Raw genomic sequence first — 16363 nt, forward strand, 5'->3', positions numbered from 1 at the left:
CCTTGTGCTTCCCTCCCCTTCTCCAGCACAGTTGCAAAGATGAGATCTGAAGAATCTGCTTCCATTTGTAAATAATTATTTGTTCAGCCAAGATCATAAATGACTGTTTAAATCAGGGTTCCCCTGAGAATGGATGTAAAGAGGAATTCTGGTTAATTTTAATGAACCAGCGTTCCCCAAGTTTAAACGTACTGGGCGACGTCTCTTCAGAGCGAAAACATATGCTTCATATCACCACCTAGTGGTCATGCCATAGTTTAGTGGGCTTTGTGTGCTCTGTTGGTGACCAAAAGTCTGGCGTCATGACACTGAAAGGAACTTACATCTCCCCCAATTGTTCATTTGTTGGAAGACTTATCTACTCTTGCAGCATATGATCCTGCACTACAGATTGATGTGATCTGTTGCAGAGATATATTTTCCCCCTTTTTTGTTTTAATTCATTGATTAGATAGTTAAGGAAAAATAAAAACCAGTATAATATGAGAAAAGTCTAATTGAATGATAGCATAAGCAATAAGATACAAAAGCATGAGGAGGCTCCTTTTTAAAAATACCTGAAGGGTTTGTGAATGATTGCAAGTACACTTGTGTTTTTCTTCGTTACAATTTCTTTCCCCCACAAACAGGCAGTTGGTCTTGTTGGAGTGCAGCTAGCCAGTCACTATGAAGAGACAAACGAGAAACACGCATTTGAAGAATTAATCACAGATGCTGAATGGGGTATTCAGCTTGGTAAACTTGGTGTGAGTGCTTTTTTGCGTTTGGATTTGGATCAAATGGTTTATTTACATTTCCTGGGAGCTGATTCTTAAATTGGCTCTTTGACCAGAGAATATTTGCACATATATATGATGATAAATATTCCTCCAAACCTTGCTGCTGCACATTTTCTGTTGAAGTTTGGTGACTTTTTTGTAATCTGCTCATGACGTGAGTAAAATGAGTGACTGGACCACTTACTGCTGCACAAACGCCAGAAACATGTAAGAACATTTACTTTACCCTTCAGTACACTTACTCTAGAGTTGTTTTGCTTAAGTCCTTGTGCATGCTCCAGAGTAAATGAGTTGCAGCATTTGCTGCTGATATAATTTTAAATTGGAGAGAAGGGGCCGCTTAGAACAGAGCTCCCACTTCCAGGTGCCAAATTTGGCTAAAACCCACCTGATTCCTAAGACTCCCTCTGCCTAAAGGCATGTCCATAAGAGCATTCCGCTCCAGACAAGGAAGCTTAGATCAATTCTTTGTGCCAAAAGAGAAGTGGATGTGTGAAGCTCAAACAAGTAGTGGAGAAGGAGCTGCTCCAGAGGAAGAACTTGAGGGGAGAGAGACATTCTGTTCTTCATCAGGCAGTGGTGTTTCCACCACTTCCATTTTCTTAAATTTGGCATTTTGTTTATAGATCTCTTTCCAGGATTTATTTAGAATGCCCTCAGTAAGGAAGAAAGAGCTTCTAAGAACTTTGGTACAGCATCCAAATGTGGACACAGATCTCATACTAAAATACTGCAGGTAAGAAAGCTACATATCATTCTTGCTATAAAAACACCATTTTATTCCATAAACGTTTGTTAAAATAATTTAGAAATATCATTTGCAAACTGCTCTGAGGTATGTGTGTGTATTTTACAATCAAGTGGTATATAAATTTTATGAAATAAAATAAATAAAATGTCGGCTTAATAGGCCCTCTGAACTGGTTTTTTTTAAAGAGATGTGTTCTGTAACACATCATTAGCGCAATCATATTTCATGGTGGCTAAGGTTGTCAATGGCTCCTGGCCACGGTCGAAGGCAGTCATGCTTCTGAATACCAATTGCTGGATACCACAGAAGGAGAGAGTGCTCAGATTTTCCTTCCCACAGGCATCTGGTTGGCCACAGTGAGAACAGGATGCTGGACTAGATGGACCTCTGCCTGATCCATCTGGGCTATTCTTATGCTCTTGTGTATGTTCATTAGTGCTGGATTTATATTAGACTCTCCACATATCCTTCCATGTTACTACCTGCTCTGCAAAGCTTCCTCAGTGTTACTGTATTATTGTCATCTGGAGGGGCCACTCTTGCACTTTAGCACAACAAAAGCAGCACAACCGCCCCCCCCCATTAAAGAAATGATTTGTTGTTTAAAAAATGACAGGATTTCAGCAGGAAGTTACAGGTCATGCAGTGATAAATGAAGCAATATGCCCACCCCGAAACTTTTGCAGGCGCAAAAGGTATTGAAAACGGAACTTCATTACTATCATATCCTTTTTCTGGAATTGCTGTACAGTCATACCTCGGCTTAGATGTGCTTCAGGTTGAGCGCTTTTGGGTTGCGCTTCGCAGCAACCCGGAAGTAACGGAACGCGTTACTTTCGGGTTTTGCCGCTCGCGCATACGCAGACGGTCAAAATGACGTCATGCGCGGAATCGGCGAATCGGGACCTGCACAGACGCGGGTTACGTTCGCTTCAGGATGTGAACGGGGATCCGGATTGGATCCCATTTGTATCCAGAGGTACCACTGTAATGCTGCTTACAAATTAGATGTAGCCCTTTTAACCATGAGTTGTATGATGATCTGATATCACCTGAGTTTCTCTTTCAGTTTGACTACTTCACCAGAAACATGATTAAAGTTAAAACAGACTAGTAATTTTTGAAAATGCAAAATTTGGACTGTGCCATTTCTCCATGAGACGCAAGTGGTGCTGTGGTCTAAACCACAGAGCCTAGGACTTGCTGATCAGAAGGTTGGCGGTTTGAATCCTCACGACGGGGTGAGCTCCCATTGCTTGCTCCCTGCTCCTGCCAACCTAGCAGTTCGAAAGCACGTCAAAGTAGATAAATAGGTACCACTCCGGCAGGAAGGTAAACAGTGTTTCCGTGCACTGCTCTGCTTCACCAGAAGCTGCTTAGTCATGCTGGCCACATGACCCGGAAGCTGTCTGCGGACAAACGCCGGCTCCCTCGGCCAGTAAAGCAAGATGAGCGCCGCAACCCCAGAGTCGGCTGTACCTGAACTTATCAGTCAGGGGACCCTTTACCTAATTCTCCATATTAAATACATCTTTGATAAAATGAACTTTAAGGCTAGACACCATCTTCCAGATTGTGTGTTGACTATTGATTCCATTGTTAACATCCTGCCTCCTTTTTTGTAATTAAGCTTAACGTCCCAGAACTATTTTTTTAGTCAATGGAACATTTCTTTGTTCTATATGCATTGCACTGGAAGTTAAGATTTAATTTATTAATTTTAGATATGGTTAAATTAATTTGATTTATGTAAGCTGTTTGTGATTGGCTGTTATTTCTAACTTAATTATTTATATAAGTGAAATTCACTTTTTAATAATAAATAAATAGAATTGTGTATAACTGCTCTGATACCAAATCATCATGAATGTACAATAGAAAAGATGTTTGGAGAGGCCCCCAGAAAAATATTCCCAACTCTTACTGTATTCAAAACATACTCCCTGACTGAATCATTGGTTTTATGAATAAAGATACATATTTTTTGTTGTTGTATCCCTCCAGTTCCATGTGCTTTTTTCTTTTATTTTCAGCACTTTCCAGTTGGATACTGATTCAGCTTTGCAGCTTTGCATTGAAACACACCTCCAGAATGCTAGCATGAGTCATGCTGAAGGGTATTTGGGGGGGCATTCTGGGAATCAGACTCAAGCATTGGTAGTGGCCAGAGCTGCAGAAACAATCCCTCTTCTGAAAAGCACTACTGACTTAGTTACAAGCCTCAGTGTAATGTTGCACAAGGTAAAACTTACAGGCTATGTTTATCCCCCAAACCTAAATTCCACAATTTCTAATCCATTGCATGGAATAGGGCAGTATTAATTAGAAAGATGGACTGATTAAGCCTAACAGTTTTTTGCAAATAATTTTTCATACTAATTAGAAGGAAGAGGCCGAAACTCTGTCTAGTTTCAACTCCACCGCTTTTAAGATGAGGCCACCCACAGACCAACCTGCTCTTAACTAGATTATGACAGCCCGCTAGACCCATCTCAGGAAAGTACCTCCAGAGCAACTAACTTTTATTTAATACTCCATTACAGAAGATAGATGCCCAACATTACAGTCTCCAAGAGTCACAAGTTGTGCCCAATTTGCTGTCCCTGCCACATGTGATCATTGCATGCACTTAATAGCTGCATGTGAATTTGACCTTGGAATGGTTAGTATTTAACTTTGTTCCCTCTAAACCAGGGTTTGTATCTGGTTAGCAAACCCTGGTTATGAGAGAACCTGGTTATCACTATCCATGGTTAAGGTCAGCAGGGGAAGGGCAAGAGGCATTCATGTTTGTGACAGCAAAGTCACTGAGTGGAGGGAGCATGACCAAAGGCTGAGCTTTGTTTCTGTCCTCAGCACCTGACGTGTATTTGTTTTTATGAGCTTTATCTTCTGGGATTTATCCATTCCTTTTGGTTTGTTCTGTGTTTTTGTTTCCTGTTTGCTTCTAATCCCTGGAACAGCTTGATCCATATGACTATGAAAGGATTGAAAGTCTTCTGACAATCATAGAAAAGGCTGGTGTGGAAGCAGCAGGCATCTCTCTGAATCAGGTAAGATAATGAACTGAGCCAATTGACTTATGGAATTGCAATCTGGCTTTTAAATGGGGGATCTGTTTGATGAACTATGGATTACTCTAACCCAGTGCTGCGTATATAATCCATTTTGAAGAGAACCTCTAGAATCCCCTAGAAGTTTCAAGTAATGCTTGTTACCAGAAACAAGTCGTACTGCTAGTCCATTTGAAAAGTTTGTACTTTACAGGCATTCTTCTTAAATAATTTGTTAAGTAACGACATTAGTTCAGTCGCCCTGCCTGAATCTTATTCCAGAGTGTGTATATTTGTCTTTTAGAAGCCAGCTCCGGAATGAGCATTTTGTCTTTGTCCCTCTAGGCCCTGAAGCTCATAAAACTCCTGAAGTCCTATAAAAGAACTTCCACTCCTGGAGACTTGGAACATCAGTATGCCTTTGAACAGGCTATTATCCCTTTGTCACCAGCTGCTCAAACCAGGCTGCCTTTCCACTTGATCTTCTTTAGAACATTGCAGTGTTTCTGGAAAATCATTTGTAAGTTTGCAAAAAACAACAAAACACCACTTTTTAAACCTTAAATGAAGAGAGATGCATTTAAAGAATTTTCCCTGCTTTCCCCAGCTGAAAAAAGCTCCCAGAACAGCTGGCAGCAATCATTAACTTAAAAGTAGCTTGCCCTCAGCCTTACAGCCTTACAAGACACAAGAGGAAAAGGGAGTAGGAAGGAATGTGGGGCAGGGAGAAGGGAACTCAAGCACTCTGTGCATGGAACATAAGAAGAGCCTCCTGGATCAGGCCGCTGGTCCATCCAGCCCAAGGTCCTGTTCTCACTGTGGCAGACCCACAAACAGGACCCACACACAAGGTCACTCTCCCTCCTTAGAGTTCCCAGCAACTGGTGTGCAGAAGCATTACTGCAAGTGGGGAGGCAGAGCATGGCCCTCCTGGCTAGTGGCCACTGATAGCCTCATCCAACATGAATTTGTCTAGTCGTCTTTTCAAGCCCTCATGCTGGTGGTCCTCGTTGCCTCCTGTGGGAGCAAGTTTCATAGTTTAACTATGCACTGCATGGAAAAGTCCAGAATCTTCAAACATTCAGCTTCATTTGAACATTCACAAGTTGTGGTGTTATGAGAGAGGGAGAAAAACTTTTCTTTATCCACTTTCTCTGTGCCATGCATAATTTTATAACCTATCATGCTACTTCTTATTCTCCTTTTCTGTCAAGTCCCCGGTACTGCAACCTTTCGTTATAGGAGAGTTGCTCCAGCCCCTTGATAATTGTGGTTGCAATTTCCTGTACTTTTTCCAGTTCTACTTTTTTAAGGTGAGGCATGCAGAACTGCACACAGTATGTTTGCAAGTCTTCTTTCTGGCAGGAAAGCAAGCTCCCTGCAGCTGCTCATTCTTAGGCTGATGGTAAAGGTACATTTGCAGGTGTGGACGAGAGGATATTTGATTGACAGGATTACTCCTCCCACTGACTCAGATAGGCAGGGTTCTTTGATGTGTTCTGTCTCCCCACCCCATGCTCCCCCCCCCCCCGGGGGTACTCAGGTACGCGGTACTGGCACTCTAGGGGGGGGGTTTAAAATGTGGCACTTCTGTAACAACTTAATGGTGAATACCAGCACCTTTTTTCTAGAAAAAAGCACTGCACTGGCAAGCCTATGGGGCCCTGCAGAAAGTTCCCCCAACTCCAGCGGGTGCAGAATGCCGCAGCAAGACTCCTTACGGGGTCCTTGCCGCAGGATCACATTCACCCGATGCTATACCAGCTGCACTGGCTCCCAGTGGGGTACAGGATCAGGTTTAAGGTGCTGGTTTTAACTTTTAAAGCCCTATACGGCCTAGGACCCTCGTACCTACGGGACTGCCTCTCCTGGTATGTCCCACAGAGGAACTTACGGTCTTCAAATAAAAACATCTTGAAGGTCCCAGGCCACAGAGAGGTTAGGCTGGCCTCAACCAGAGCCAGGGCTTTTTCAGCTGTGGCTCTGGGACTTGACATCTTTCTGCAGGGCCTGCAAGACGGAGCTGTTCTGCCAAGCCTTTGGTCGGGGTTCAGTCTGACTCCCTCTCCCCTTTCATAAGAACTTGCATGAAAGTGGCCTCCCAATTTTTCCCACAGGCCCATATAAGTTCAGCACATACGGTTGGGCCTGGTGAGCATTTAAGGTCCTCAACCCTAATCTGTGGGTTGCCATCCGATTGGATTTTATTCTGATCCTGATCTGATTTGAGGATGTATTTTAATTGTCTGATTTTATGTTAATGTATTATACATTTGATGTTAGCCGCTGTGAGCCCGGCTTTGGCTGGGGAGGGCGGGATATAAATAAAAATTATTATTATTATTATTATTATTATTATTATTATTATTATACTTTTTTGAATAATTGGCATGGCTCTGTGGTGCTGTGCCATAAAAATGTTAGTGTTGAGGGGTCACCGTAGCTCTGCCAGTTGATCTGGAGGCAAGATTACTTCTCCCCCTGGTTGGGGAGACGAAACGTGTGAAAGAGCTCAGCCTGTCTGAGTCAGTGGGGGGAGGAGTCATCCCGTCAATTGAATATCCTTGAGTCTGCTTCTCAAACCTTCTCAAAATTCATGGTAAGAGCCATTTTCTGTTTTCTGATAGCATTTGGAAAATCATTTATGGCTTTTCTTTTTGTAGATCCAGAGCTCAGTGAGGAATCATTCCCAAAAATTCTCTTGATCTCCAAACTTTTGAAGGTAATGATGAGCATACTTTTGATCTTGTTTTAATTTGTGAAATTAGCTTCTTGCAAGATGAGATGAACGCAACACAAACTTAGGGGGCATCTTTCTAAAAGCAGATTAGGTAAATTCATGAAAGGCAGGCATATCAGCAGCTTTTAAAAGTGGCTCATAATAGGTAAATGGACCCTCCATGCACAGTGGCAAATTAGCTCTAAACACCAGTTGCTGGGGGCAGACTTACTCCTTCCCCAGAGGAGAGAGTGGCAAGGGCCTTCAGGGATGCCATTCAGATGGGGTCTAAACCAATGGCATCCCCAGACACGCAAGCCAGCCCCTTTATCGGCATGGTCTGAGTTTTATTCCTTGGCTACGTTAGAATATGACCAAATGGTGAGAGAGTGAGGTGGAAAGTATAGAACTGACATATCTAGAAGATCCTTTTTTCACATCATCTCCCCAATTCACGGTGTTTAGTATTAGTGCACTAAGCCATAAACCGATTGGAAGCCAAAGCCTGCAATGTACACTCAGTTTACTTAACACAATTGTAATCTTACATGCATGCCTGAAAAACAAACAAGCAAATAGAAAAGAGTGGAAAAAATAGGGGGGAAACAGAAGAAAAATGTCAAAAGGGGGCAGAAGAGCAGGAAAAATTATTGGCAAGCCTATCAGCCATTGCATTCACCCCAGGAGAGTGTTTGAGTGTGGTCAGACAGAGAGTGGGCCGAGCGAGAGCACGGAGAGCAATGGGGAGGTAGTTGGAGAGCACTTGCAGCTGGTCAGTGAGCATGGAGAAGGTGGTTGGAAAGTAAGCAGAGGTTCAGTCTGAGCATGGTCCCCAAACATAAGGCAGCTTCCTCCTCAATGGATGGGAAACCTAAACAGCAGAGAGGTGTTCCCACACTGGAAGAGAAAGTGGCTGTGCTGGACTGCTTGAGGGATGGCATGTCTGCCTGCAGTGTGGCATGCAAATATGGCTGTAATGAATCCAGCATCTGTGCCATCAAGATCTGAGAGAAGGAAATGCACAGGGCTGTGGCAGCAATGAACTAGGTGTGTGGCAAGGCCTTAGTCAAGACTAGAATGGCATTAAGCTTGTGGTTGGCAGGTGTGAACCAGAAATATGTGCCCGCTGATGGCCAAAAGCAGGGGGGCCAACTTGAATAAAACATTGGGGGGCCCAGGTAAGCCCCTCCCTGCATAATCAATCACAAGATGTGACACCCTCCCCATTTGAATGACAATGCCTATTAACTTGAAGGGGGCAGCCCCCTCAAATATTTTATTGGGGGGAACTGAAGGGACTCCAGCCCCCTAGGAGTTGGATGCTATGGCCAAAAGGCTTTTACCGTCTGCAGACTTGAAACCTTCCGCAGGATGCACAACCTGCGAAGGAATTCAAAGGCAGCGCTTGTTGGCTTCACAGGTTTAGGAGCCATTTCAACCTCAAATTTGTGCACATGACTGTGGAGGCTGTAACTGTGGACAGAGAGGCAGCAAAACTATTCCCTTGGCAAGAGCTGCTTGGTTGGCATTAACCTGTGAGAGGGTCTTCTCGGTGGCCCCCTGTTTGTGGTCTACCCTCCCTGTTGTCTGCTTCCTTCTTTATAACTTTTTAGAGGAATTTTAAAATGTTCCCATTTTCCCAGGCATTTGGTTTCTATTCCTGGTAATCTTGTGATTGTTCTTAGACATGTTTTATGTTTGTTGTATTGTTTTAAGGCTGGTGTGTTTGCCACCCTGGACTCCTTTAGGAGGAAGGGTGGGATAGATAATTATTTTTATTATTTGTAGCCAGCATCTGCTTGTAAGAGTTTGGGAGGTATCTGCATATTTGGAGGGGGGGGGGGCAAGACTTGCAGTAGGGAGGTAGGTAGATAAATGGAGGAATACCAAAACAGCCAAAGGAGGACTGGGTGTGTTCAGTAGCTGTGAAATGCTAGCTGACAGGGGGAGGGAGAAGTAGAAAAGGGGACAGGGAGAATGGAATGTAGTGTTGGAAATCTGAGCAAGGGAACCCCACACTTAAGCATATTGTTGCGCATCCCACTTGCAATACCCTTAAGTTTGTTGGATAGAAAGATCTCACGCTGCCCTGTCAGTTTTTGTGCTCTTTTTTCAAGGTTTCACTGGATACCCTCTACACATCCGCAGCTAACCACCTGTTTCAAGAAAAACTGAAGCCGAAAATGCTGGAAGTGGCAAGAAGAGGATATTTGCGGACATCTAACAAGGAAATTGCCAAGACCATGCAGACCATTCAGTCTTACTTGTTGTCTATAGCTAATCCAGAATGGGCTACAGCGCTCGCCTACAAGATCTTGCAAGAACTTCCAGCAGGTTAGCGGGGAGTATAGTCTTTTTAAAAGGGCATTTTGCACATCAGTTGGTACCTCGGGTTACAAACACTTCAGGTTACAGACTCCGCTAACCCGGGAGTAGTACCTTGGGTTAAGAACTTTGCCCCAGGATGAGAACAGAATTTGCACGCTGGCGGCAGCAGAGGCCCCGTTAGCTAAAGTGGTGCCTCAGGTTAAGAATGGTTTCAGGTTAAGAATGGACCTCCAGAACAAATTAAGTTCGTAACCAGAGGTACCACTGTCCTTCAATTGATGCCCATATGGATAAAGGAAGCTGCCTTGTTGTGGACCATATTAGTTGTCTAGCCTAGCATTGTTTACTCTGACAGCAGTTCTCCAGGATCCCAGGCAGATGAGGCTGTTTTGCTCTGCAAGAAGATGCTGGGGGTTGAAACCGGGACCTTCTACGTGCAAAGGAGATGGTCTTCCTCTCAGATATGCCACTTCCCAATAAGCTTTCTAGTTCTGATTTATTTAGAATGTGAAATGCACTCCATATTTTCTTTAAGGCAGCCTGTTGATTATTTATGCACCGGCAGACGAGTGATTCCTACACTCCCACCTCTTCAAACCCCCACCTGTTTGCCCTTCTTAAGTGAATATTCTTTCCTGAAAGTTCATGACACGCTTGCATGGCTCCAGTCCTTGCTCTTTTTGAACTGTGGGGACTCCATTGGTTGCTAAGGGTTGTATCCAATATGTTACTTAGTGGTACACTGTTTTCTGCTGGAAAAATGTTTTGCGCATACTGAACTTTGTTGCACAACAGATTCCACAATCTGCTGTACGGTGGCACCTCAGGTTAAGAACTTAATTCGTTCTGGAGGTCTGTTCTTAACCTGAAACTGTTCTTAACCTGAAGCACCACTTTAGCTAATGGGGCCTCCTGCTGCCGCTGCGCAGCCGTAGCATGATTTCTGTTCTCATCCTGAAGCAAAGTTATTAACCCAAGGTAATATTTCTGGGTTAGTGGAGTCTGTAACCTAAAGCGTATGTAACCTGAGGTACCACTGTACAACTGTTGCAATGGATTCTTTGTGCACAACATTAAAACTCTCCCATCCACTTGAGCAAAAGCCTTTGCACTATTGTACAGAGAACCGGTCTTATAGAGGGATATGGTGGAGCAGGCCAGGCCTCTTGTCTTGACTGACTCCTTTATCTCCTGGTCCCTTGTTATTTTCCACATTCCAGAGTTAAGCTTTGTCATTGCAACCAGACTTTCTGATGAATGCCAGCTCAAATAGTTTTGAGATCTAAGCAGGGAGGAAGGGGAAAGTGACTGAGAGAGTGCTTTAATGTCTTCTTTCTTTTCTTTTTTCCCTTCAGGATCCACCAAGGCCCAGACTTTGAAATTCTGTTGCAGTTTAGCTGAAACGTGGCTGAAGAATACAAATGTGACGGTATTAACTCTTGCACCACAAGCCTGTTATCAATATTTAGAGAACAAGTTTGAATTACACACATGTGCATGTATAAGTAAAATAACATGCCATTTCTCAGATTCTGCTCCACTGGTGAGACCAGGAAACAGAACCAGGGGCTGTGGCTATGCAGATAAGAGGAGGCTTGATTCCAAGTGGTTGGGATCACTGGAGACAGGGAGTGAACTTTACTTTCTCTCCCCGTTTGTTCCTATGGTCAGAAGTCGAGTACGGTACTGGTGGGTATTGGTGCCATAGGGTACTTCATTACTGACACTAAGTTGCCTTATCCACACTGACAGGGACTTTGTAGAGATGTACAGTCTGTCTTCCAGCAGAGTATGCATGTGTCTCTTCACACAAACGCCGCCTTTCATAATGACAGACAGTATGCTAGCTTTTTGGTTTGTTTGGTTGCTTTTCCCCCCTTACAAAGCACATAAAGCTATGTGCTGTACAACCATTTTTTAAGTGTTATATTTTATTAAAATCTTTAATAAAAGTGATATTAAAACAAAACATTTAGAACATTTAGAAAGAACCCCACAGAGCAGCCCACACCCACAGACGTGATACAAAGGAAGAAGGTACCTGGAGGGGAAAGAGAGATGGAGAAAGTTCCAGGAGAAGAGAAGCCATGGAGTATTTTGGCCCAGCTGAGGCAGTGAAGTGGGGTTGTGCCTTCTTGCCTCTGCAGCATTCAGGGAGTTCAGGAAGAGAAGGACATATGTAATAACCTGAAATAAGCTGTCACAGTAAGATGCAAGCTTTGCACGCAGCAGTTGAACTTACAGGTTTTACTGGCAATCCATTCTTATTAGCTTATTGTTTTCGTTTTTCCATTTGTTTGTTGATGCAGCCTGTTAGCTCTGCTTGTAAATGAAATGTTCTGTCTTCCGATAAAGGATGACTCTCGTGAAAAGGCCCGAGTGCATCTGAAGAAGCTGCAGATGCAACGCCAGAGATCTGCTACTGAGGCTGTTCTTGCAGAGCACAAGCTGCACTCTGAGAGCCATCAGAAGCTGATTGGAAAACCTGCAAATCTGGTTGTTCTGCTTTATCAGCACAGCAGCATATCCGAAAGATTTCAGAATCCATCTGGCAGAAATTACCCAGGTTAGGTCACACCTCTCTTGCCTTCTGTGAGAGCCCGCATTTGCCTGGGACCCTTATAAAAGCAGCGCTCCTGCGGACCAGACACTGCTGTTCCTACTCTGCTACCAAAAAAGGCTAGAGGCAACACAAGGATTCTCTGTTTGCACACCTTTCTTCACAGTTAATTGGCTTGATTAAGGTCCTTTGTCAGAAAGGTGGCCTGTTAATATTTTCATTAATAAATGGAATAATAGTGTTTTGTTTGTAGCCCCCCCCCCCCCGGCCGACTAAAGCTTTTACTACTGGCTCCCTGACAAACTAGTGGTACCTGGGCAGAGCAATGGCTTAAAAACTATGTCTGGAAACTTGACTTTCCCCCCTCTTATTAAATTTCTATACTGCCCTTCATCAGAGGATCACAGGGCAGTTTACAATATAAAAACACAACAATACGTAACAGTAACAAACAAAAACAATAACTGCCCCCACGCAGTTTAAAAGGCCATAGACTGTTAAATCAGCCAAAGGCCTGGGAGAATCTTAGCATCTTATCAGGCAAAGCAGCTTCCTTGAAATATGGCTTGCCTGCAACTGCCAATTATCCTCTGTGATGCCCGTTCACAGGAAAGTGTAAGACGCATTCTCATTTTATTTATGTTGGGCACTGGTGCCTTCTGAACAGTGTGTATACAAGCTGGAATGAGGATTTTGCCATAAAAATACTGTGTCTCTCTCTCTCTGTGTAGATATCCATGCAATGGCTAAAGAAATAGCTGAAATTAACAACTTGGATATGGAGAAAATACGGAATATGCTATTAGAAAAATGGCTATGTCCAAGTGTGCCACCAACAGACGTAAGTGTGCCCTTTAGAAAGAGGAATCAGTCATATTGTATCTCCTGTATTGGTAGCAATCTTCTTAAAATGCACAGTGCATGTTCATCTACACTCAGCTTCCCCTTGTCTGCATAACGAAGCCTAAGAGGACATGATCACTTCCTCCCAAGTTTCCCAATGCTTCCACTTTGTTGATCAGTTCCTCACTCCTGGTGAGGACCAGATCTAAGATAGATGACCCCCGTGTAGCTTCTACCACCTTCCTTTTCTCTAAACTAAAAGCCCCCAGATGCTTTAGCCTTTCCTCACAGAGAAGGATGAATGGTGCCCAGATCAGTGTGAATGCCATTTTTTGCATTTTTTCCTAGTTTTTAATTATCTTTTTAAAAAAATAAAAAAATCAGTTGATATGTTCACACCAACACCCTTGGAAAAGGGCTCAGTCTTACAAATTACTTGTTGTATTACTGGACCAATGAGGTGGAGAGATGGGGACAAGGGGCACACACTGCAACTAGATTCTTTGAAACTGCCTAGATCTCATAAAATCATAGAATCTTAAAGTTGGGAGGGACCCAAAGGTCATCTAGTCCAACCCCCTGCAGTGTAGAAAATCTTAGCTAAAGCATCCATGACAGATGGACAGTATTCCAGGTGTGGTCTGACCAAGGCAGAATACAGTGGGACTATTACTTCCCTTGATCTGGAAACTATACTTCTGTTAATGCAGCCTAGAATAGCGCTAGCTTTACCCCCTGCTGCATCACACTGTTGACTCACGTTAAGCTTGTGGTCCACCCAGACCCCTAGATCCTCTTCACATGTACTGCTAGTAAGCCAGGTGTCCCCCATCTTATATTTGTGCGTCTGGTTCTTCCTGCCAGAGTGCAGAACCTTACATTTCATAGAATCATAGAATCATAGAGTTGGAAGAGACCACAAGGGCCATCGAGTCCAACCCCCTGCCAAGCAGGAAACACCATCAGAGCACTCCTGACATATGGTTGTCAAGCCTCTGCTTAAAGACCTCCAAAGAAGGAGACTCCACCACACTCCTTGGCAGCAAATTCCACTGTCGAACAGCTCTTACTGTCAGGAAGTTCTTCCTAATGTTTAGGTGGAATCTTCTTTCTTGTAGTTTGGATCCATTGCTCCGTGTCCGCTTCTCTGGAGCAGCAGAAAACAACCTTTCTCCCTCCTCCATATGACACCCTTTTATATATTTGAACATGGCTATCATATCACCCCTTAACCTCCTCTTCTCCAGGCTAAACATGCCCAGCTCCCTTAGCCGTTCCTCATAAGGCATCGTTTCCAGGCCTTTGACCATTTTGGTTGCCCTCCTCTGGACACGTTCCAGTTTGTCAGTGTCCTTCTTGAACTGTGGTGCCCAGAACTGGACACAGTACTCCAGGTGAGGTCTGACCAGAGCAGAATACAGTGGCACTATGACTTCCCTTGATCTAGATGCTATACTCCTATTGATGCAGCCCATTGAAATTTGTCCCTATTGAAATTCATTTTGTTAGCTTGGACACAGTTCTCCAATCTGTTAAGGTCATTTTGAATTCTGATTCTGTCTTCTGCAGCATTAGCTACCCCTCTGGTGTCATCTACAAATTTGATAAGCACCCCCTCCGTTCCATCATTTGTCCAAGACATTTATAAAGATGTTGAACAACAATGGGCACAGGAGTTTATTTGTTTAAAAGTTTTATAAATCTCCTTTTAGGATACCTATCCTCACCTGGCAGCTTCAATACAGTATTAAAATACAGAAACCCAAATATTACAAAATCCTTAAACCATATTCAAAAGAAAACCAGAAACCAGCACAATAGCATTTAAGAGCCAACCTAGCAGTTTGAAAGCACATCAAAGTGCAAGTAGATCAATAGGTACCGCTCCGGTGGGAAGGTAAACGGTGTTTCTGTGCGCTGCTCTGGTTCACCAGAAGCGGCTTAGTCATGCTAGCCACATGACCCGGAAGCTGTACACCGGCTCCCTCAGTCAATAAAGCGAGATGAGCGCTGCAACCCCAGAGTCGGCCACGACTGGACCTAATGGTCAGGGTCCCTTTACCTTTACCTTTAAGCTTTAAAAACCACATAGTCAATTATATGCAGCTGCAAACCCTTAGAGTAAACTGCCCAGTTGTGGTCATGATGTCTTTGAGCTATGGAAAATGCAAGACATTTGGATTGGAATACTCCTGAGTAACTGTACACACTTTCCAGGACTATTTGGAAGTTTCCTCTTTCTTTGCTGGAAAGAGCCATAGCTCAGTGGTAGAGTGACTGCTTTGTAAGCAGAGGTTCTAGGTAGGCCTGGGAAAGACTTTATTCTTGAAAGCCTAGCAAGCAGCAGCCAGACAGTCTAGACAAGACCAGGGGTCTGACTCAGGAAACGTAGAAAGTCGCCTTTGACTATGTTCCTATTGAGGATTAGGAATGTCTTTTCTATATAATATTTTATTAAGTCTTTCACATAAAAAAAAGAAAGGAAAAAAATACAAAAAGAAAAAGAAAAACAAGTAAAAACAATTCCATTTTCATAATATTTCTTACATTTGCTTGTTTCCCGGACTTCCCCACACCTCCCCTCTCTGTATTCAAATTCAAATATTTAATCAGCAAATCCCTTCCCTCTGTCTTATCTTTATCTTTATCTTAGTATATTATACCTTTATTTCTTCATCTTTTTAACCTTCGAATTTTCCGTACTCCTTCACCACATTATTACTAATAACCCTTTAACCTCCATCCAATGAGGAATGTCAAGATTTGGGATTCTCTGTTCTTAGATCAGCTCCAGATTTCTGTGTGTTCAAGAGAGTAATCTGCAAATCACAACCCAGTCGTAGCCATGCCAATTTCTAGTTTTAACACAACACAGTCAGTTGGGGAATAATCTGCATCTGCAAGTGTAAATGTATGTTTGGGGTGGGATATACTCAGCTCAAATGCACACAGCATTTGGAAGTTGCCAGAAAGGCAGAGCCCCAGTTAAAATGCAGCAAAATATCTCACCTGCTAAGCAGGTTCTCTTCCCCACCCCCATGGTGCATTAAACTATTGGGCTTTGGCCTGACCGAACATCTCAGTCTTGTCACTGAAAGCTAGTTTTCCAAAACCACCCTCATCTACTCTCCATTTACTTTCCCATATCTTTTTTAAAGGTTTTTGAAAATATCCAAGATGAAGACTTTAAGAGGTAGGACTTTGTTCTGATGCAACCCTCTGATTGGTTGGTTGGTTCATTCTACCTTGGGCCTCAGGCTTGGGGGAGCCCTTGGGGAATATATCCTAATGTGAGTAGGGGCTTGCCAAGGAAGTGTAACCCCCACTCAC

General features: G+C 43.4%; 1 protein-coding gene across 2 annotated transcripts in view; it reads left to right on the forward strand.

The window, feature by feature from the left end:
• The window catches only part of KNTC1 (kinetochore associated 1), a 78010-nt gene that overhangs the window by 48301 nt on the left and 13346 nt on the right, over positions 1 to 16363 (forward strand). For both annotated transcript variants that reach the window (XM_083419017.1, XM_083419018.1), the window contains 11 exons: positions 630 to 746; positions 1406 to 1515; positions 3564 to 3771; positions 4494 to 4583; positions 4929 to 5103; positions 7247 to 7305; positions 9420 to 9636; positions 10986 to 11059; positions 11986 to 12196; positions 12922 to 13031; positions 16192 to 16226. In XM_083419017.1, coding sequence (XP_083275143.1) covers positions 630 to 746; positions 1406 to 1515; positions 3564 to 3771; positions 4494 to 4583; positions 4929 to 5103; positions 7247 to 7305; positions 9420 to 9636; positions 10986 to 11059; positions 11986 to 12196; positions 12922 to 13031; positions 16192 to 16226 — 1406 coding nt within the window. The remainder of the gene's footprint in view (positions 1 to 629; positions 747 to 1405; positions 1516 to 3563; positions 3772 to 4493; positions 4584 to 4928; positions 5104 to 7246; positions 7306 to 9419; positions 9637 to 10985; positions 11060 to 11985; positions 12197 to 12921; positions 13032 to 16191; positions 16227 to 16363) is intronic.

This window comes from Podarcis tiliguerta, assembly GCF_965153285.1.
Source record: "Podarcis tiliguerta genome assembly, chromosome: 16".
Classification (NCBI taxonomy): Eukaryota; Metazoa; Chordata; class Lepidosauria; order Squamata; family Lacertidae; genus Podarcis; species Podarcis tiliguerta.